Source organism: Arachis stenosperma, chromosome 4 (genome assembly GCF_014773155.1).
Source record: "Arachis stenosperma cultivar V10309 chromosome 4, arast.V10309.gnm1.PFL2, whole genome shotgun sequence".
Taxonomy (NCBI): domain Eukaryota; kingdom Viridiplantae; phylum Streptophyta; class Magnoliopsida; order Fabales; family Fabaceae; genus Arachis; species Arachis stenosperma.
In genome coordinates this window covers 141,943,682-141,966,421 of record NC_080380.1, presented here as the reverse complement: position 1 = coordinate 141,966,421, position 22,740 = coordinate 141,943,682, and the positions used below count along the sequence as shown (strand labels likewise).

The following is a 22,740-nucleotide window of genomic DNA, read 5'->3' as shown; positions in this document are numbered from 1 at the left end:
GGTCCTACACATAACCATCACATCATATCAAAATTGATGTAAAAAAAAAAAACACACAAATAAATTTCTAACTTTTTCACTTGAAAATGAATATATTTGTTTAATTAAAAATATAAAAATATTTGTTATTTTTTAAAATATAAGGCATGTAAATTTTTTCAAAAAATCTATTCATCATCATATATTTTAAATAAAAGAACTTAGAATAGTTTGCGTTTTAGAAAATCACAAATATTTTTATATTTTTAATTAATAAAAATTTATTTATTTTCGTATTAAAAAATTAAGAATTAGAGTAAAGGATATTTTTGTCTTTGACCTTTTTTTTCGCAGACATTTTCGTCCTCAAGGAATGAAAAATACATTCAAGTCCCTGACTCCTGAAAAACGTGGACATTTATGTCATTCCGTTGAATTCAGCCATTTGCACTGAACGGAAAAGGATGAGCTGGCAGAGATGGCGTTGAGGTGGCCGTAACGGAGGACAGGTGGCATGGAGCATTTCATAACAGGACATATAAGTCCCTGGAGACAAAAACGACGCCGTTTTTGAAACCTCCCCCAATTTCTCTGTCTTTTCTTCTTCCTTCGTCCTTTTTCCCTTCCATTCTTCTTTCTTGGCCCCTGCCTCCATCACCGCCGCACAGCGGCACCTCCGTCAGCCACCATCAACGCCGGCGAAGCTACTAGAAGCTTCCACCACCATGGCCACTTTCACCTTCTCCATGTCCCTATCATCTTTTCGTTCCTTTGTGCCCATTTGGCACCACCGTGCTCCCAACCACCGGAGCTTGGGCCTCTTTGACGTCACGCAGCGTATGAGGTTGCCGCCGCCTCTCAAATGTTCCGCCGCAGAACCCAACCAGGAAACCAAGGTTCCCGCCACTTCCTCCGGCTCCGGCGAATGGACTCATAAGCTGACCGCGGGGATCGCCGGGATCGGCTTCCTTGAAACCTCGTACCTTACCTACCTGAAGCTCGCCGGTTCCGAAGCATTTTGTCCTATCGGTGGTTCTCCCTGCGATGACATACTCAACAGTGATTACACGCTTATTTTCGGTATTTTTTTTCTTTACCTTCTCTTGAATGTGTTGCAACTATTCGATGGTGCTTGCAATTGAATTGTTCTATGATTTGATTTTGTTAGGGTTTTGGCTTGATGTGTGTGTTTGCTATATTGTTGTTTTATGTGTGATTCTTTTGTGTCTCTGGATTTTGTGGTGTGAAGGGTATTATTTGCAGGCAATGTGTTTGAAAGAATGTGTGAGTGACATTTTTCTATTTTGTGTTTGATAGGTGTTCCTCTTCCTTTGGTTGGGATGGTGGCGTATGACTTGGTTGCGGCGCTTGGTCTGCAATTGGCCACAAAGAAGATGTTGCCTTTTGGGATTGGCAGGTCCAGCTCCCAGCTCATGGTGTTGGGAACCACTACCTCCATGGCAGCTGCTAGTGCCTATTTCTTATTCATTCTCAGCACAAAATTCTTTGGGTCGACTTGCTCATACTGTTTACTTTCGGCATTCTTGTCTTTCAGCGTTGATGGTGGCTGACGGAGGCGCCGTTGTGCGGCGGTGATGGAGGCAGGGGCCGAGGAAGAAGAATGGAAGGGAAAAAGGATGAAGGAAGAAGAAAAGGCAGAGAAATTGGGGGAGGTTACAAAAACGGCGTCGTTTTTTTCTCCAGGGACTTATATGTCCTGTTACGAAATGCTCCATGCCACCTGTCTTCCGTTACGGCCACCTCAGCGCCACCTCTGCCAGCTCATCCTTTTCCGTTCAGTGCAGACGGCTGAATTCAACGGAAGGATATAAATGTCCACGTTTTTCAGGGGTCAGTGGCTTGAATGTATTTTCCATTCCTTGAGAACGAAAATGTCCGCGAAAAAAAAGTCAAGGACGAAAATGTCCTTTACTCTAAGAATTAATTTGTCTCTTGTTTTATAATATAATATTATAATTTTTAGGCTAGAAAAGTCAGAGTCTAATTTTATTATTTTTTAAAAAATTTAATATAAGATAAAATTAAAAATATGAAATTGATATATATAAATAGAAAAAGGTACTCTTATGTAAAAAGTAAAAAATTCCAAAAAGATACATTTTTTTCTTCTTTTGGTGTCTTGGACTAGAAAGTGCACAAACTCAATTCAAAGTGTTCGTTCCATCCATTTAATAAGTTTCCAACTCCTCTGTCTATATATTAACTCCTCTGTGGCTCTGTTTCTCAACTCAACACACACCAACATTGCAAGAAACAAATAAAATTGAGTTCACACAAACACATGGAGAAGAAAAACATAGATCCTAGAAAACCACATTGTTTGGTGTTATCTTACCCAGCACAAGGTCACATAAACCCCATGATCCAATTCTCAAAGCTCTTGGTACATGAAGGAGTGAAAGTAACACTAGCCACCACATGTTTCTATAGCAAGAGCTTACAAAAGGTGCCACCTTGCATATCACTTGAATCGATCTCTGATGGGTTTGATAATGGTGGGTTTGTTGAAGCTGGAAACTTTAAGGCCTATTTGGGCCGGTTTTGGGAAGTGGGCCCACAATCACTTTCTGAGCTTATAGAGAAGCTTGCTAAATTAGGCAACCCTATAGATTGTATTATCTATAATTCATTTTTGCCATGGGCATTGGATGTTGCTAAGAAATTTGGTATAGTTGGTGCTGTTTATCTCACTCAAAATTTGGGTGTGAATAGCATATACTATCATGTTCAATTGGGGAAGATTAAGGTTCCTCTAATTGAGGATGAGATCTCACTTCCTTCTATGCCTAAACTTCAACTTGGGGACTTGCCTTCTTTCTTCCAAAAATGCGATGATGATGAAGATCAAATTTTGCTTGACTTGTTAGTGGGTCAATTTTCCAACATTCATAAAGCTGATTGGATTCTATGCAATGCAATCTATGAGTTGGATAAAGAGGTTAGTATTCGACGTTTTTACGAATATTCTGTATTTATATTCACTATACAATGTGAAAACGGTTATATATCAATATAAAAGGAAAATATTTTTTTTTAAAGGAAAATAATAAAAAAAAGGTTTCATCCTTATATCAATATATATAAAAGTTAAAAGTATATTTCTTGTTTGTAAAATTTTCAAAAAAAATTAAGAATATTCCTTCCAGTGACTAACCTCGGCTCCATGACCATCCTCTATTCCAAAACATGACGGTCACTACTGGTACCTCATCCTGCCACTACTCACCCCAGACCCCACCATCTTCAGCATCCTTTCATTCCTTTGTCATTGTCCCCCTTCCACGTACGGATGCTTGTATATTGTTGGGGGTTAAATGCCCCCAAGGCCCCACTAGATTTTCAAGATAATAATAATAATAATAATAATAATAATAATTTGTTCTACTATATCTTATTGTTAAAACTAACATAGAGAAAAACTAATAATCTGATATAAAATAGAGGAAGGAGAATTTTTTTATTCATACATTGAGTATTAGAACTAAAAGTTTTATCAAGATTTTGTAGATTTTGGGAAACTTATATACAGATGCTACCAAATTAGTTTCTAATCAAATTATCTAACGTGTCATTCTCTAATTATTTATTTTAATTTGTATTATTTTTTATTCATTTCAACTTATTTTTAACTAACTAATTCAGCTGCATATTACATATTACATTGTTACTTACTAAATTTGACTTTATTATATAATTATAAAAATTAATATAATGTTATATATACTTTATTTTCAATATAAAAATTTTACATTTGTCGCTGGTTTTACTTTTGCTCCTTATCCTAATTTTATTATTATCGTTATCACCAATTTCATTCTATTTATTTTAACTAACTTAAATCATAAAAGAATTAAAAAATATATAACTAAAATTTATTTTAAATATTCAAGATTAAACTAAATATTAAAATATTTTGAAAAAAAAGTTTAAATAGTTTAGAGATAACAACTAGAGTTTACCCATCAATAACATTAGGAATATGATCTAGTTTTATTTTATTAATATTATTAAGGTTATTAAAGCCTTCTATTTTACTCTCTAAGGAATCATTATATGAATGTTAATTTATTTTACTTTTTTACATTAATAATAGCATAAATTTTTTTTTTTTGGTTATTTTTTTTCTTCTTTTATTTTCTTCAAATTTCAAATTCAATATGTAATAGTTGCTTCCTAAAATTTGTTTTTAGGTGGCTGATTGGACAATGAAAATTTGGCCAAAATTTAGAACCATTGGACCAAATATTCCCTCTGTATTTTTGGACAAACGAATTAAGGATGATGAAGATTATGGAGCTGCAGCATTCAAGAGTGAAGAAGAATGCATGGAATGGCTACACAATAAACCAAATGGATCAGTCATTTATGTATCATTTGGGAGCTTGGTTCCTCTTGATGAAGAACAAATGAGAGAAATAGCATATGGTCTAAGAAATAGTAATAATTATTTTTTGTGGGTGGTTAGAACCTCTGAAGAGATTAAACTTCCAAAAGATTTTGCAAAGAAATCAGAGAAGGGTTTGGTAGTAACATGGTGCTCCCAATTGAAAGTACTAGCTCATCAATCTGTGGCATGTTTTGTAACACATTGTGGTTGGAACTCTACATTGGAAACTTTAAGTTTAGGAGTTCCAACTATTGTAGTGCCACAATGGTCTGATCAAATCACAAATGCAAAGTATATGGTTGATGTTTGGAAAGTGGGAATTAGAGTTCCCATTGATGAGAAAAAGATTGTGAAGAGTGAAGCATTGAGGGATTGCATAAAGGAAATGATGGAGTGTGAGAAAGGAAAACAGATGAAGAATAATGCCATGCAATGGAAATCTTTGGTTCTCAGAGCAGTTAGTGATGGTGGTGGTGGAAGTTCCCATAGAAACATCATAGAATTTGTAAATAGCTTCTTTCCCTCAGAAGTTACATGTCCTAAATTAGAAATTACTTCCTAATCAACAAGCTCTACTTTTTTTTCCTACTTTATTGTATTTGCATGAATCTATAGCTTGTTTGTTATATGAGATAATACTCAATTTGATCTATGAAGTTATACTCGAGTTTCAATTTAGTTTTTAAAGTTTTAATTGTCTCAAATTAGTCCTCAAACTTTTTAATTGACTCTGTGATGGAAACCACTACAGGGACTAACGTGATTAAAATTTGAAAAGTTCAGAAACTAAATTGAGACAATTAAAATCTTAAAGGCTAAATTGAGACTCGAATGTAATTTCAAGGATCAAATTGAATATTTTTTCTTGTTATATTATTGTAACATCATAATTTATATTGTGTGCTTATTTTAACATTTGTAAGACAGGTGTAATTATAAAAATTTTCAATGTAATAAAAATTTATTAGGAATCAACGTATCTAATTTCAAATTTCTTGAGAATTAGTTTTAGTGTTTACTCAAATTTAATACTAAAAAATTTAACACCTCAATTTAATTTTTTTAAATTATAATGTGAATTAAGTTAATTATGTTGAGGAATTTAATGATATATAGTCTTGTAAACTAGTGAGAAATTCTTTTTTTTTTGGTTCTTACACTACACACTCTAAATAAAAAGTAACTACTCAAATAAAGATGGTAAAAATATCTTTTTATAAAAATGCTTTATTTAAAAATGTAATAAATTTATTTAATCACATTTTAAACAAAGATAATACTTTTATAAATATCAAAATCTAACCATACAATTTATCATCAAAGAATAAAAAAAAATATTTTTGCATGAAGACAATTATAAAATCTTTATTATAGTATTCACATAAAAAAAATTCTATATTCCACTCCTGAAATTTAAGGAATTGACCTAAATACCCTTTATACCTTTACAGGTCTTATTTTACCCAGGTCAAGGAAGTCACATGCGTATTCTCACCCCATGATTCATTTCTTAAAACTTTTGCTTCGGATACTTTGTTACAAAAAAAATACATTTTCTCGTAATATATAGTTGCATACTAGCATCCACAAAGTCCATTTTTGAGTTTATATACCACTCTACTCCTGCATATTCGTTTAGAATTGAAGGAGTCTCGCTGATATAGGAATTGATTGTTATGAGTTTGGTTGTGACAATTAGGTGGATCTGTGCAATTTTTTTTTTGTCGATATAGGAAGAGAAATGGTTGTTAGAATGTTAGGAATTCAATTTGGTTACGTTTTGACAATTAGGTGAATCTATGCTTTTGTTGTTTGATCAACATATATTTCTTGCATAAATTTTTTAAAATAAATAAAACATTAAATATTTACGGATTTGCATGTTTTTAATAGAGATGGCAAAGATAGATATTAGGGGTGTTCATGAGTCGGGTAAAATCGAATTTAATGTAATACAGATTCGACCTGAAAACCGGATAAAAATTGAGTGAAAACCGGACCGTTAACATTACCTTCATATAAGTTAGCATGTGAAAAATCTAAATTTTCAAGATTCTAATAATTATTTGACATGGTAAAATTCACTTAGAAAAATATAACAAGAACCAACTCTTTCCTAAAATTAAAACATAACCACAATTAATACTAATACTGTCTAATAATATCAAATATTTAAATCAATACAAATAATATAATATTATATATTAGTCTAAAATCTTATGTATTTTAAATATAAAATATTAATTTATAGTCTTATAATGACTAATAACAACACAAAATATTAAAATTTACAATAATACTTAAATTTTACATAACAATAGCTATCATCCATCACTAATAACATAAAATATTAATTGTGTATGATGATCGGATCACTAAATTGAATTTGAACTATCTAAACTATGACCCGAATCCAATTCAAAATAATGATCAAATTTATTTTTTAAGACCCTTATCCAATTTTAGATCAAATAAAATCATATCAAATTAATCTCTAAAAATTTTGGAGCAGACTGAATTTTCGGATCAAATCAGGCTATGAACGCTCCTAATAGATACTAAGCGGAAGTCGATGTCCGCGGGTATTATATGTGACCAGTGAGAAGGAGTTAATAGGAATTCGCAAAATTTGTATAAATGAGATGAGAATTTATGGAACGAAATGTGGATAGAGGTATTTGTTTTATCGAGATGGTAACCTCTCGATTTTTTAAAAATTAAATAATAAATTATTTATAATTTAGTATATTTATTTTAAATTTTATTTTGAGTAAAATATCATTTTTATCTTTAACATTTAGGGTAAGTTTTATTTGTGTCTCTAACGTTTAAATCATTTTATTTGTATCTTAAACATTTATAAAAGTGATTTAATGTTATTCTACTATCAATTATACTAACAAATCAGATTATATTTTTCAATTATTTTTAGAATAATTGACCATTTGTACCCATGAGAGTTCAGAATGCTGACAAATGTACCAATCGTAGAACGAAACTGACTTTGTAACCATGAGAGATGAGCTCCGTGTGACAAAAATAGCCTGCCTTGGGTTGGCACCTGCTTCGGGTATGTAGCGTCCAACGTGGCTCTCCGAACCTCCCAAACATTAATCCACGTGGGCTATGCACGAACAGGAATCCACGAACCCTAATTCCCAATCCTCATCTCACCCTTTCAGTATCTCAGTCTCAACTCTCACCCTCTCACCCGCTCACCCTCTGACGAACCGTAATAGCCACCACCATCGCCACCGCATCCCACCGCCATCGCCACCGCATCCCACAGCCCCTCTTCGTCGTCCCACCTATCCTCCATCGCCGTCGCGGAGCTCCTCTCCTCCATCGCCGTCGCGGAGCTCGCCTCCTCCATTGTTCTCGCCCAGCTCGCCACCTCCACCGTCGTCGCCGAGCTCTCCACCTCCACCGTCGTTGCCGGTAATACTCTGCCTTCCACCTCGGCTCCAATTCAATTGTCGCCTACTCTGTGCTTGATTTTATAATTTTTTTTATTTTTCTGTTCATGATTTGTTAAGTCTGTGTTCATCTATTCATGTTTTGTTAGCTGTGTTCATCAGAAGTTCAGAACATGTTTATAATTTGATTTTTCTGTTCATGTTTCTGTTCCTATTTGTTCATGGTGGATTACATGATTTTGGTTGCTGCTTGATGTTTATCTGGATTATACTTGATTCTGAGTTGCTGCTTCATGTTTATCTGGATTACATGATTTTGGTTTGTGTTTGATGAATCTTCAATCTGTTTTTGGCTTTCTATTATGATGCGTTTATTGGTGACTTGGGATTGAATGATGATCATTGCAAGCAAATTGAGGCTGGGGCGTTGAAGGTGGGGAATATTTTTTCTTTTTGCTGCTTCAATTTTGCTGCTCATGAATCTGTTTAGAAATAGGGTTTTGTTGCTTCAATTTGATTTTTCTGTTCATGTTTCTGTTCCTATTTGTTCATGGTGGATTACATGATTTTGGTTGCTGCTTGATGTTTATCTGGATTACATGATTCTGAGTTGCTGCTTCATGTTTATCTGGATTACATGATTTTGGTTTTCTGTTTGATGAATTTTTAATCTGTTTTTGGCTTTCTATTATGATGCATTTATTGGTACTTAGGATTGAATGATGATCATTGCAAGCAAATTGAGGCTGGGGCGTTGAAGGCAGCTGGGGAATATTTTTTCTTTTTGCTGCTTCAATTTTGCGTTCCTATTTGTTCATGGTGGATTACATGATTTTGGTTGCTGCTTGATGTTTATCTGGATTACATGATTTTGAGTTGTTGCTTCATATTTATCTGGATTACATGATTTTGGTTTCTGTTTGATGAATCTTCAATCTGTTTTTGGCTTTCTATTATGATGCGTTTATTGGTGACTTGGGATTGAATGATGATCATTGCAAGCAAATTGAGGCTGGGGCGTTGAAGGCAGCTGGGGAATATTTTTTCTTTTTGCTGCTTCAATTTTGCTACTTCATGAATCTGTTTAGAAATAGGGTTTTGTTGCTTCAATTTGATTTTTCTGTTCATGTATCTGTTCCTATTTGTTCATGGTGGATTACATGATTTTGGTTGCTGCTTGATGTTTATCTGGATTACATGATTTTGAGTTGCTGCTTCATGTTTATCTACATTACATGATTTTGGTTTCTGCTTCATGTTTATCTGGATTACCATATGAAATCGTTGTTGAGAATTGCTAAATTAGTTGATTAGTTGATTTAGGGTTTGTGTTAGGTGCTTAAGTAGTTGATTTATGGTGTCTGTTAGGTGTAGTAACATGCACTATTTTCTTAGAATGTGTTGGTTTATTTCACTTTCAGGAATGACCACCATCCATATAACATTGTGTATTAATCATAGAGGACGGTTTAAGAGAGGGCCGTGTGGAAAGCTTAGTTATGTTGGTGGTGAAGTCACAGAGATAGAGAGGGTTAATGTTGATACCTTGAATGGTTTTTTCGTATCTGATTTGGTGAAGGACATAGGATATACATCTGTGTCTAATTTTTTCTGGCTAGAACCTGGGAAAGAGCTTGATGATGGATTGAGGGACCTCAAGGTTGACATGGATATAGTTAGGATATATGAGGCAGCTGTGAAGAATAGTAACAGAATAAATGTATATACAGAGCATCCGGTGAATGAGCCTGTCTTAGTTGAGGAGAACAACATGACTCCATCAAAGATAAGGGTAAAGCGTTGTGCTAGAAGGGTTCCAACTCCGAAAAAGAGTCCAAAAAGAAGGTTGATAGTAGTTGAAGATGAGGATGATGCTGAAATTGTAAGTAATCTGCAAGTTAGGAAGGAGGACCAAAAAAGGAGTGAGGCCGAGAACAGGGAAGAGGCCTATGAAGCACATAAACAGGCTGGTTTGGAGGCCCAAAAAAAGGACAATATCAGTGCGGCCCAGGAGACAGCAGACCCACAACTTTCGGGATCTGTTGAGGCAGGACATGTTTCTCAGCCTCCCCCAACACCTGTCATACCAGATTTACCACCATCAACTCAGTCCCAACCTTCTCAGCCACCTATTGAACAAGATCAGCAACCAACACAGACTGCTTGTTCAGACTCAGTACCTTTTTCTCAACCCAATGTCTCTGCACCGCTTGAACCAGAACAACTAACCCAATACACCCCACATCCATATGGGAATCCACTCTCACAATCAATCCCTCATACAGTCCCACCATCTGAGACCAATAGGACTCCCTAGAATGATCAGAGCAATCCTTCAGAGGAGGTTCAGGGAAGGCCAAATGTGAACAAGAGGAGATCAACTAAGAGGCCCCCCTACAGGCCAGTCTTTCATCCCGAACCCCGATCCATACAAGCCTCCAACCTTCTACGTCCCCGTTGATGATGATGATTTCTCTGATGAAAATTCTGGACATCATTGCTATGAATTAGAGGAATTACATAGCATAGCAAGTGACGATAATACTGAGCAGACGCCAGTTTTTCCACAGAGCAATGTTGATGTCCCAGTTAACCAGGTTCGGTTGGAGGTTGGGATGGAGTTTGAAACTCTAAGCTACTTCAGGAAGGCTGTCAGAAAGTTTAATATCAATATTGGAAGGAGCATATTCTTTGCTCGTTGTGATTCTACAAGATCGAAGGCTATATGCTATGATGAGGATTGTCCTTGGCAAATATACTGTGCCAAGAGAACATTTCCAGCAAGTTTTCAGGTAAAGACATTTGTAAATGAACATACCTGTAGTAGGGACAATCACTGTAAGTTAGCAGATGGAAAGTGGGTCATAGATGAGTTGGAAGAGAGTATACGAGTGCAGCCAAACTTGACAATTAGGGAGGCTGACCAATACTTCAGATCCGAGTATGATGTACTAATCAATGAAAGGAAAATTTATAGATCTATGAAGAAAGCAAAAGAGCGAATAGAAGGTTCTGAAATTGCACAATATGCACGACTTCGTGATTACAGTAACCAGATACTGAAGACTAATCCAGGTTCGACAGTAAGGATCCAAACGAATCCCATGTCTGATTCAAATCCAGTTTTTCTGAGGATCTATGTTTGCTTTGATGCGTGCAAGAAGGGGTTTGTGGGAGGATGTCGACCTTTTATAGGGTTGGATGGGACCTTCATAAGAGGATACTATGGGGGGCAGTTACTGACTGCAATAGGACATGACACAAATAATCATATCTATCCTATTGCCTACGCAGTTGTTGAATCAGAGAACAAAGAAAGTTGGAAGTGGTTTTCGGAGATACTCAAGGAGGATGTTGGAGATTTTCAAGCTAATGGGTTTAACTTCATGTCGGATATGCAGAAGGTACTTGTGCATATTTACTTATAATCATGTATGGCCGATTCATGTTAGTAGGGACTTTGATGTTTTCTCTTAATATATGTATAATAATGTATGGCTGATTATTTATTTTGGGTTTTGTTTAGGTCTGTTTTAGAAGTTAATTGAAATTTCATTGCTTAATCGTTAGTAGGTTAATACTGAATTCTGTTTCGGAATGAGACTGATATTGACATGTTTGGAATGATGGATTAGCTGAATAGTCAATGAGACTTATGATTCAGTTTTGGAATCTGGTTTAGATTTAGTTAATTATGGTTTGGGCTGAGACTGATACTGGGAATTTGGAACCTGGTTTAGCTAATAAACAATTCTGTTTTGTTTTGAGACTGAAATTGGAATGCTGGGAAATTGTCTAGCTGAATACTTATTTCTATTTCTGGTTTTTTGGAAATCTGAGCAATGTTTACTTAAATGAATTTCTGTAGGGGCTAATCCCAGCTGTACAAGAGATTTACCCAAATGCTAACTACAGATTCTGTGCAATGCATATATGGCAAAATTTTCGTAAGAAATGGAGTGACTTGCAGCTGAAAATGTGCATGTGGTCTTGTGCCAAGGCAACCACAACACAAGACTTCAATGCTGCCATGGAGAAACTGAAAATGATCAATGTTAGGGCTTGGGAGTACCTGCATAACAATTTACTTGTTAAAGCAGTTATATACTTGCCTTCTTTTGCCTCTTTTTGATATCACTATTGTTATTGTTACAACACTTTCTTCATCCAATTTGGTCCTTACTCATATATTGAAAAGCAAAATTATCAGGTTGCTAATTTCCAGCTTACTATTTGATCCTTAAGGAGAAAGTACATATTTATGTCCATTTTGTTATCAGAATCATTTCAGATTGCAGCAACAGATTCAAACATTATGTATCTACATCAATGTATCACATGTAAAGCAAACCAGTATAGATTAGAAACAATCCATATCATGCCAATATCATTCAAAAATTTTAACTATGACAGAACAAAGACCTCCAATTTTACAAGTCTTATGATTTCATAACCAAATACATCTCACAAAACAGACAAAATGCTACCCCCAGTGCAACAATTATAATCATCACTCTAATTCCCCTAATTTCACCCCTAATTTCAACCCTAAATTTGTCTATCTTCTTAGCCATCATTGAGGATGCTTACAGATTTTCCCTCCTGTATTCAGAGTCAATCCATCATCAAGCGTTGCATAACAATGCTCGAACTTTCTCTTGGCTAAACATCTTGCCACGCCCTCCCATCCTTGTTCGAGTTTATCCACCCAAACAAAGTATCTGCAATCTCTTGTCTGAGAGAAAAAAAAACCCAAATTTGTCAACTAAAACTCAGAAATCATTGTCTCACCTCAACAACAACAGCAGCTGTCCCTTACCGCCCATAGAGGACATCTGATGAACCATCTGTTAGGGTTCGTAATCGTTCCAGACTCCATCAACACAACATCCCTCCCACAGAAACATTTGTCGTCCAGCTTCTTCTCCTTCATCTTCTTCGAACTGGAAGAACTGCTGTGAGTTCCAAAATTGGCATCTGAGTTAAATCTGCGTGATGACATTGCTGGGGTTCTGAGATAACTCTGGGTGCGCTTGAATTGCAACAATGTTTCAGATTTGGGGTTATGGTTCGAATTGGGAAAGAGAACTTGCTAGGGTTTTCATTTCAACCATTACCTACATATACAAACGTTTAGATCCACGTGGATTAATGTTTGGGAGGTTCGGAGAGCCACGTTGGACGCTACATACCCGAAGCAGGTGACAACCCAAGGCAGGCTATTTTTGTCACACGGAGCCCATCTCTCATGGTTACAAAGTCAGTTTCGTTCTACGATGGGTACATTTGTCAGCGTTCTGAACTCTCATGGGTACAAATGGTCAATTATTCATTATTTTTACTTGGATGTATTCATTCTCAATTAGGTCTCACTTAGATGTGTTCGATTTTAATATTATACCAACTATTTGTGTTTAGATTTAATTATGTCACTAGAAAAGTGAATTATGTAAATTTTGTAGAAATTAGTTTCAACTTTTGATGAACTATTTTTCGGAGTGAATCATCGATTCTATCCCAGACATTTATATTCTAACTTCAAGAAGAGATTTTTAAAACTCAAACTAAAGCGTTCATGATGTGTAATTGACAGCAGGATAACATTGAATCACTTTTACAAACGTTAGGGATACAAATAGGACGATTTAAACGATAGGGATACAAATAGGATTTACCCCAAACGTTGGGGACAAAAATAATATTTTACTCTTTTATTTTTTATTAAAAACTAATTAAATTAAAATTATGATATTTTAAATTTAAAAATAATAAAAATTTATTCATTTAATTTAAATATTGAAATTTTAAATCTAATTATATAAACTAAAAACATTATTTTATTATTTCTAATTTTAAATTAGAGTATTTATTTAAAACTAATTAGTAAATTAATAAATAATATTTTTAAAATAATTTTATTAGGTTAAATCTAGTTTTAAATTATTATTCTATCCCCTAATTTTATTAAAAATGATCAAACTATTCTTATTTTTTTTAACCCTAACTCTAATTTTTACAACACACTTTCTCACCTCATTCCCTCTAACCTAACCGCCACCTACCTCTCACCCACCTTCACTTCACTCACGCAGCACATGCAGAAAGTGAAAAACAGAAGATGGAAGAAGAAAAAGAACAAAGAAGGAGATAAAAAGATGGAGATAGCGTCAATGGGTGTCACTGCCACCATCGTTGCCGTCGAGTCACAGAAGGGAGGAGAGATCTCACGAGAGAGAGGCGTCACTGTCAGGAATTAAAACTAGAAGGTGAGAGACACGAGAGAGAAGAGAAGAAGAACAAAACTGTCCTACCGTCAATGTCACCGTTGGCCAAAGCTGTTGCGAAGAACCCGAAGAGAGAGAAAAGCGATGGAAGAGGAGTCATTTGCCACTACCACTGCCACTAGGTCGTCACATCACCATCGCCGAGCTATTGTGCCGTTGCTGCTATCGTCGTTAGGCTCGCCGTGAAGAGGAGTTGAGAGGGAGGAGAAACCCGAACTTGAAGGAGAAATGACGCGACAGTGCTGAGACATCACCGCTGTGGTTGCCGGAGAAGGCCATCGGAGTCACTGTCGACCCGCTGTTAGAGGCTGCGTGTAACACCCTACTACACAGAGCCTTACGCTTAAGTCGTAAGGCAGATGTGGCGATGTATTATGACCTCTAGAAGAAAAGGCATATATAAATATAGTTGAAAGAATTTTGTAACTAGGAGTCTTGAAGAAGAAGTTAAGCAAAAGCGAAAATAGAAAATCGTATCCTTTTCGCATGGATAATCGTAAAATGGATAGGTAAGATCAAAAGAAGGCTAAAAAAAATATAATATATAGATCGGAGTTCCAAAATATAAATATCAAACTCCAGACTCGACCTGCGAAGCTAAGGCCAGCCAGAGTATGTAATTATATATATTTATACAACACAAAATATAACTCAAATTATAGAATAAACAACTGTTTCTCCAAGTCAACCTCTAGGAGGGACAAACATAAAATATATATAGAGGAGAATCTATATACATATATACATAGCGTAATACAAAATACAACATCCAAAAAAAATCATACTTCGCTTGCATAGGAAATCCAAACGCTTAGCGAGGTGCATCTCAACTTGCATCTAAAAAACAATAGAAATATGTATGGAATAAGAACCAGGAGTTCTCAGCATGATAAAGTTGCCCCGAATAGTTAATATAAAAGGTCCTGAAAATGCTTCTGGCATTCCTAGAACTTCGACACTCAGATTTCAACTTAATGATCCAACTAAACCAGAAATTAAGTAAGTTATCTATGGTATTCAAGTTCTAAATCTAACTTTAACCTAACACTTCACTTTCTGTCTTCCCCAATCCTCCGAATAATTGGTGGAACAACCCCTCTCACACCTCCGCCAAGAGGGCTCTCTCAGAAAACATACACATACAATTCAAGCAAGAAGAATGCAGATAGAGGTGCAATTACAGCAAGTAGAACAAGTAGCAGATAAGTAGACTTAAGCAATTAGACAAACTAAAACAATGCACACTTAAACAAAACATACAAATGCACATGATGTATGCCTGTTCTATGGGTGATGAGTCTCATTTGTCGGTTATACAGCCAATCCGACATGTCCTGGTAGATAACCATTGGACAGTCCCTCTGTGCACGCATCCCTAAGCTCAAGAATAATATCTATGGAGTCAAACTCTAAGCTTAAATATAATATTCCATGTAGTCAAACTCCAAACTCAATAATATAATATTTCATAAAGTCAAACTTCAAGCTCAATAATATTTCATGGAGGCAAACTCCAAACTCAATAATATAATTCCATGGAAAAATCTCAAGCTCAAATTTATATATATGCATGTCCATGGGGGAACCCGTGGAGTTAAAGTGCCCGGTCACATATTACAATAGAGGGTCAACAATTAGTCTCAATGTCATCATCATTCATCAAAAATTCATTATCAAAACTTAATTCATTCTTTTTTAAATAAATCAAACTCAAAACTTAATCGTTTTCTTAATAACTCAAAATCAAATCATAAAATTCCTAAACCCAAATATTTCTAAATAACCACTTCAAATGAAGCCTCCAATTTTCATAAAAATTTTGACAGCATCTCCTCTAAAACTCAAAATTTTATCACCCTTAAAGGATCCCAACCACCAAACCAAACACCTCTCAGTCATTCAGATCATTCATAATTTCAAATTATTTCAAAATCAAACCAATTTCAATATTAAATCTTTTTCAAAAAACCAACCAACTTCATAGCAAACCTCTTACAAAATCAACTGTCATATCTCTCAACCAATCCATTCGATTCAATTTTACAAACTCACCATCAATCCTCAACATATCAACAATCGTCATTATTTTATACCCATCAAAGTCATAATCCAACACATACAAATTCATTCATCCTCTATACACACATCATAAATCATATTCACAATCCATCAATAATTCATTCAATTTATTCCTATCTTAAGGTCTTCTAACCTAAGTTTTCACGTGACATTAAACATTAACTATAAGAAACCAAAACCATACCTTAGCTGATTCCTCCCTAAGCTCGGAACTCCTCAAAAACCTCTTTTTTCACAAGCTCTAAGCTTTCAAACATAAATTCCTTAAGCTTAATCACCCAGGTTTCATTCCAAATCTCCAAATTGAACTCCAAATCAACCAGAACACAATCTAATTCATACAATATCACTATAATCATCATAGGGTTCACTAATTCAATGATTCACAAGGGTTCAACAGTGTCTTACCTTACCTACAGAAAAATTGAAAAAAGGACAAATAGATCCTTGACTTTTTGGCCCATGGACATTTAAATCTTGAAAGATTTAAAAATATATTTAAGTTTCTGACCTTCTCAAAACTTGGATACATCGATTCTTCTGTTCATTTGGGTCTGTCAGACCTAACGAAAAAATTAAATGTGGCTTCTGTTGTCCTGATTTGGCCAATATACGGATTCACATGTGGGAAAGTTTTTAAAATGAGACAAATTAGACCCAGGGATCAATATGTTCAGATTTTGAAAAAGTCAAAGACTTAAATATATTTTTAAATCTTTAGGAACTTAAATGTATGCGAACCAAAAAGTCAAAAGTCTATTATTTATCCTTTTCTCTATAAAAAAACAGAATAATTAAACCTTCTTTTCCAAATGTAAATCGATACTTTGTTGTTTACTCAACATATTTTCTGTAGCCATAGATTAGGCAAACTTAGATTTTACCTTTATCTCTAACAAAATTTATTAACCTAAATGTGTCTTGCAACTTAATATAGGTTATTTAATGAATACTAAGTCTTATCTATTAGACTTTATCTGAAATTTGTTTGAAGACTTGATAATTATTTTAAAAAATAATAAAATAAATAAATTAATTAAAGAGATTAAATAAATTATATATATACTTACCGTTTTAGTATCATTATAATTATATATTTTTTTCAATATTTAATAGAAAATCATAATAGAAAAAATGATATTTTTAAAAAAAAATTTAATTTTGACTAAAGGACTAAAATATGATGAAATAAGACATTTGGAATAAAAATAAAATGAATCAAACATTAATGATGAAACTAGGACTTAACCAAAACATTAAATACTAAATTATAGTTGTCAAAATTGAATCAGTAATCAAACCGATTAAGTTATTGGGTCACTAGTTCAATCGATAAATCACTAGTTGAATCAGTTGACTCGGTTCCACATAAATAAAAAATATAAAATAGTCAAAAACTTAAAATTAAATTTAAAATGCATATCTTTATTAGTATTTTAACAACAATCAAGTCTCAATATACAAAAATAATATAAATTCACAACAACAACATCAAAATAGCAACCTTTTTTATAGAACCTATCCCTTATCCAACAATATAAATTTATAGCAACAATATAGCACAGTAACAAAATCAAACCTAAACATAAATAATCAGAAAAATTTTAATCCACCATTAAACCTACATATATTACACTGCAAAACAAAAATTTGAATAATCTGCCAAGAATTAACAAATTATAATCAACTAAATCATTTAATCAATATCAGCTAATCAATTACTCAGTTAATCAAATTATAATCCAATCACCAAATAACAAAAAAAATAAAAAAACATACTTGATGGCAAGAAGGTAGAACATAGAGAGGGAAGAGGGAGACCAAGCATGACGAAGCAGAGACTGGCGAGGGCAGGCAGCATGGATGGCGAGCCACGCCAAACGAGGATGCGAGGACGATGATGAGACACGTACAGGAGCAAGGAGACGTGATGACGTAGTGCAAGGGAACCACAGACGAAGGGGACAACGCAGTGAAGGAGATGCACAAGAGTCAGAGAGACGAGGCAGGAGAGCTAGCGACGTGGTAGCAATCGTGAGGTAGCAGTGGCCGGTGTTTTTTTTTTTTTGTGAGTGTGAGAAACAGAGGCTTTGCTTCACTGAGTAAGATTAAGAAAAGGTAAGGTGGGGATGGGTTGGGGAGGCTTCGAGCAAAGGTTAGGGTTTCTTTTTTTTTAAAAAAAAAAAAGAGCTTCGAATTGGTCTGGATTTCTTAAATTCGTCAATTCACAAATTTTTACTAAAATCAACCTGGCCAAAATCGAATCTTACTGATTCTTTTCCTTATACGGTCAGATACCTCAACCATACTAACTTCGTGATCGGTTTGTCGGCTTTTCGGCCCAACCAAGTAGGACAATTCAATTCTGACAACTATGACTAAAACAATATTTTACTCTAAAAATAAATAACCTAATAAAAAGTGATTAAATATTCAAAAAAGAATAAAAGATATAAGTTCAAATCTTCACTATTTTTAGTAGTTAGTTGAAGAGCAGAAAACACAATTTCCCTATTGCTAGGGTTTTTTTTTTTTTTGCTCTGCTAGGGTTTGCAGAGAAATCCTAATTTTGCAAGTTTGTTCATAGAGTGCTTAAAGGTAACCATGGCAGCTTTGGCTGCTAATCAGGATCACGACAAGTTCGTACATGATAATGAGGAGGATCAGGTTTTTCACTCTGAGGATGAAGATATTAAGAAAGGTATGAAAAAATGCACAAAGAGCCTAGTGGGCAGACTCATGACAGACAGATAATTCAGTTCTGAAACTCTTAAAGCAGTGCTATATACTATATGGAGACAATCAGAGGGGTTTAAGGTGATGGGCCATGGGAAGAATCTATTCCAATTTTTCTTTGAAAAGGAAATTGACCCGGTTCGAATAGAGAAAGGGGTACCGTGGCGGTTTAAAAATTATATTTTAAACCTATGGAGGTGGTCCGTAGAGATTGAGATTAATGAGAAGGAATTTACTTTCGTTCCATATGGGTACAAATGTGGGGACTACCTGAGCAATGCAAGACAACACGTTTAGGGAGAAAGGTGGGAAAGGCGATGGAAAAGGTCATAGATGATAATGTGTTCACTATGAGGGGGAAAGAAGAAATAATTCTCAAAATTCAAATACTACTGGACATAACTAAGCGTTTGATAAGGATTTTAAAAATTGTAGGCAGAAATAACAAAGTCATAGAGACTCAGATCAAGTATGAGAGAATCAGAAACTTCTGCCACTATTGTGGCTGTGTAGGGCATGAAATCAGAGCTTGCAGCCAATATGTGGAGGACTCGGTAAAGGGAAGTCAACAGGAAGAACAGTAGGGACCTTGGCTACAAGCTGAACAACTTGCAAGGGGAACTGGGAACCAAAAGAAAAATCTGCACCTGAATTGGAGGAACAAGGCTGGAGAAGGGAGAGAGAGAGAGAGAGAGAGAGAGAGATCGAACAAACCAACACCGGTGTGTGATGAGCGGATAATTTATACGCTTTTTGGCATTATTTTTAGGTAGTTTTTAGTAAGTTCAAGCTACTTTTAGGGATGTTTTCATTAGTTTTTATGTTAAATTAACATTTCTGGACTTTACTATGAGTTTGTGTGTTTTTCTGTAATTTCAGGTAATTTCTGGCTGAAATTAAGGGATTTGAGCAAAACTCTGAAAAAGGCTGACAAAAGGACTGCTGATGCTGTTGGAATCTGACCTCCCTGCACTCAAAATGGATTTTCTGGAGCTACAGAACTCCAAATGGCGCGCTCTCAACGGCGTTAGAAAGTAGACATCTATATCTTTCCAGCAACATATAATAGTCCATACGTTATTCGGAAATTGACGACGTAAATTGGCGTTGAACGCCAATTACATGTTGCTATCTGGAGTTAAACGCCAGAAACACGTCACGACCCGGAGTTGAACGCCCAAAACACGTTATAACTCGGCGTTCAACTCCAAGAAAAGCCTCAGCTCGTGGATAGATCAAGCTCAGCCCAAGCATACACCAAGTGGGCCCCGGAAGTGGATTTATGCATCAATTACTTACTCATGTAAACCCTAGTAGGTAGTCTAGTATAAATAGGATAATTTACTATTGTATTAGACGTCTTTTGACAACGTTTCATCTTTGGTCTCAGTTTTGTTTTATTCTTCATCTTAAGAGGCTATTGATCACGTTTTAGGGGACTGGCCATTCGGCCATGCCTGAACCTTTCACTTATGTATTCTCAACGGTGGAGTTTCTGCACACCATAGATTAAGGGTGTGGAGCTCTGCTGTACCTCAAGTTTCAATACAATTACTATTACTTTCTATTCAATTCTCTTTTATTCTTATTCCAAGATATACGTTGCACAACACTTTGATGAATATGATGATCCGTAACACTCATCATCATTCTCACCTGTGAACGCGCGTGACTGACAACCACTTCCGTTCTACCTTAGGCCGGGCGCATATCTCTTAGATTTCCCAACAGAATCTTCGTGGTATAAGCTAGATAGATGGCGGCATTCATGGGGATCCGGAAAGTCTAACCTTGTCTGTGGTATTCCGAGTAGGATTCCGGTATTGAATGACTGTGACGGGCTTCAAACTCCTGAAGGCTGGGCGTTAGTGACAGACGCAAAAGAATCAACGGATTCTACTCCAACCTGATTGAGAACCGACAGATGATTAGCCGTGCTGTGACAGAGCATTTGGACCATTTTCACTGAGAGGATGGGATGTAGCCATCAACAAGGGTGATGCCTCCAGACGATTAGCCGTGCAGTGACAGCACATAGGACCATTTTCCCGAGAGGATTAAAAGTAGCCATTGATGATGGTGATGCCCTACATACAGCTTGCCATGGAAAGGAGTAAGAAGGATTGGATGAATGTAATAAGAAAGTAGAAATACAAGAGGAGCACAGCATCTCCATACGCCTATCTGAAATTCCCACTATTGATTTACATAAGTATTTCTATCCTATTTTATTTTCTGTTTATTATTTATTTTCGAACTTATCATAAATCATTTAATCTGCCTAACTGAGATTTACAAGGTGACCATAGCTTGCTTCATACCAACAATCTCTGTGGGATCGACCCTTACTCACGTAAGGTATTACTTGGATGACCCAGTACACTTGCTGGTTAAGTTGAACGGAGTTATGATCACACCAAGGATTATTAAGATCCCAATTCATCACACCATGATCTCTTTGCGGTATTTTTGATTTCATACGAATACAAAGAGACCAACCTTGAGGATCACAATTTCGTCCACCAAGTTTTTGGCGCCGTTGCCGGGGATTGTTCGAGTATGGACAACTGACGGTTCATCTTGTTGCTCAGATTAGGTAATTTTCTTTTCAAAAATCTTTTTCAAAATTTTTCTTTTCTTTTTCGTTATTCCAAACTTTATTTTCGAAAAAAAAATTTAATAAAAATTCAAAAAAAATTAATAAATCATAAAAACCAAAAATATTTTGTATTCTTGTTTGAGTCTTGTATCATGTTTTAAGTTTGGTGTCATGCTTAAAAAATTTTTTTCTTGCATTTTTCGAAAATTCCATGCATTCATAGTGTTCTTCATGATCTTCAAGTTGTTCTTGATAAGTCTTCTTATTTGATCTTGATGTTTTCTTGTTTTGTGTTGTTTGTTGTTTTTCATGTGCATTTTTCGTTTGTTAGAGTCCATGCATTAAAGATTTCTAAGTTTGGTGTCTTGCATGTTTTCTTTGCATCAAAAATTTTTCAAAACTATGTTCTTGGTGTTCATCATGATCTTCAAAGTGTTCTTGGTGTTCATCTTGACATTCATAATGTTCTTGCATGCATTATGTGTTTGATCCAAAATTTTCATATTTTGGGTCATTTTTATGTTTTTCTCTCTCATAATTAAAAATTCAAATATATATATATCTTTTCCTTTTTTTCTCTCCAAATTTTCGAAATTTTGGGTTGACTTGGTCAAAAAATTTTAAAATTAGTTGTTTCTTACAAGTCAAGTCAAAATTTCAATTTTAAAAATCTTATCTTTTCAAAATTTTTTTCAAAAATTATATCTTTTTCATTTTTTTCTATTTCTCGAAAATTTCAAAATTCTTTTTCAAAATATTTTAAAAATATTTTTCTTATCTTTATATCATATTTTCGAAAATTAGCTAACAATTAATGTGATTGATTCAAAAATTTGAAGTTTGTTACTTTCTTGTTAAGAAAGGTTCAATCTTTAAGTTCTAGAATCTTATCTTTTAGTTTCTTGTTAGTAATTAATTTTAATTTAAAAATTAAATCTTTTTTTTAAACATATCTTATCATATCTTTTATATCTTATCTTTTTCAAAATTTTATCTTTTTCAAAAAAAAAAATTTTTAAATATCTTATCTAACTTCTTATCTTCTTATCTTTTTAAAATTTGATTTTAATATCTTTTTCAACTAACTATTTGACTTTTTGTTTGTTTCTTATCTTTTTCAAAACCACCTAACTACTTTTCCCTCTCTAATTTCGAAAATATCTCACCCTTTTTCAAAATTCTTTTTAATTAATTATTTAGTTTGAATTTAAAGTTAATCTTATCTCTAATTTTCGAAAA

General features: G+C 34.7%; 2 protein-coding genes across 2 annotated transcripts; both read left to right on the top strand.

Moving 5' to 3' along the window:
- The first annotated feature begins 704 nt into the window (after positions 1–704).
- Positions 705–1,550, top strand: LOC130975748 (thiol-disulfide oxidoreductase LTO1-like). The gene is made up of 2 exons (XM_057900488.1): positions 705–1,059; positions 1,297–1,550. The coding sequence occupies exons 1-2, from the start codon at positions 705–707 to the stop codon at positions 1,548–1,550; spliced, it is 609 nt and encodes a 202-aa protein (XP_057756471.1).
- A 692-nt stretch (positions 1,551–2,242) lies between these two features.
- On the top strand, positions 2,243–5,245 carry LOC130976586 (mogroside IE synthase-like). Its single transcript, XM_057901493.1, has 2 exons — positions 2,243–2,938; positions 4,191–5,245. Exons 1-2 carry the CDS (start codon positions 2,282–2,284, stop codon positions 4,947–4,949), a joined length of 1,416 nt encoding a protein of 471 aa, XP_057757476.1. The 5' UTR covers positions 2,243–2,281; the 3' UTR covers positions 4,950–5,245.
- Positions 5,246–22,740: the final 17,495 nt, after the last annotated feature.

What these genes read in the sequence shown, in the direction of transcription:
- LOC130975748 (XM_057900488.1), top strand. Translation starts at nt 705, where the DNA reads ATGGCCACTTTCACCTTCTCCATGTCCCTATCATCTTTTCGTTCCTTT. An exon ending in TGATTACACGCTTATTTTCG is followed by an intron (nt 1,060 to 1,296) that starts GTATTTTTTTTC and finishes TGTGTTTGATAG; the next exon opens with GTGTTCCTCTTCCTTTGGTT.
- LOC130976586 (XM_057901493.1), top strand. Translation starts at nt 2,282, where the DNA reads ATGGAGAAGAAAAACATAGATCCTAGAAAACCACATTGTTTGGTGTTA. An exon ending in TCTATGAGTTGGATAAAGAG is followed by an intron (nt 2,939 to 4,190) that starts GTTAGTATTCGA and finishes ATTTGTTTTTAG; the next exon opens with GTGGCTGATTGGACAATGAA.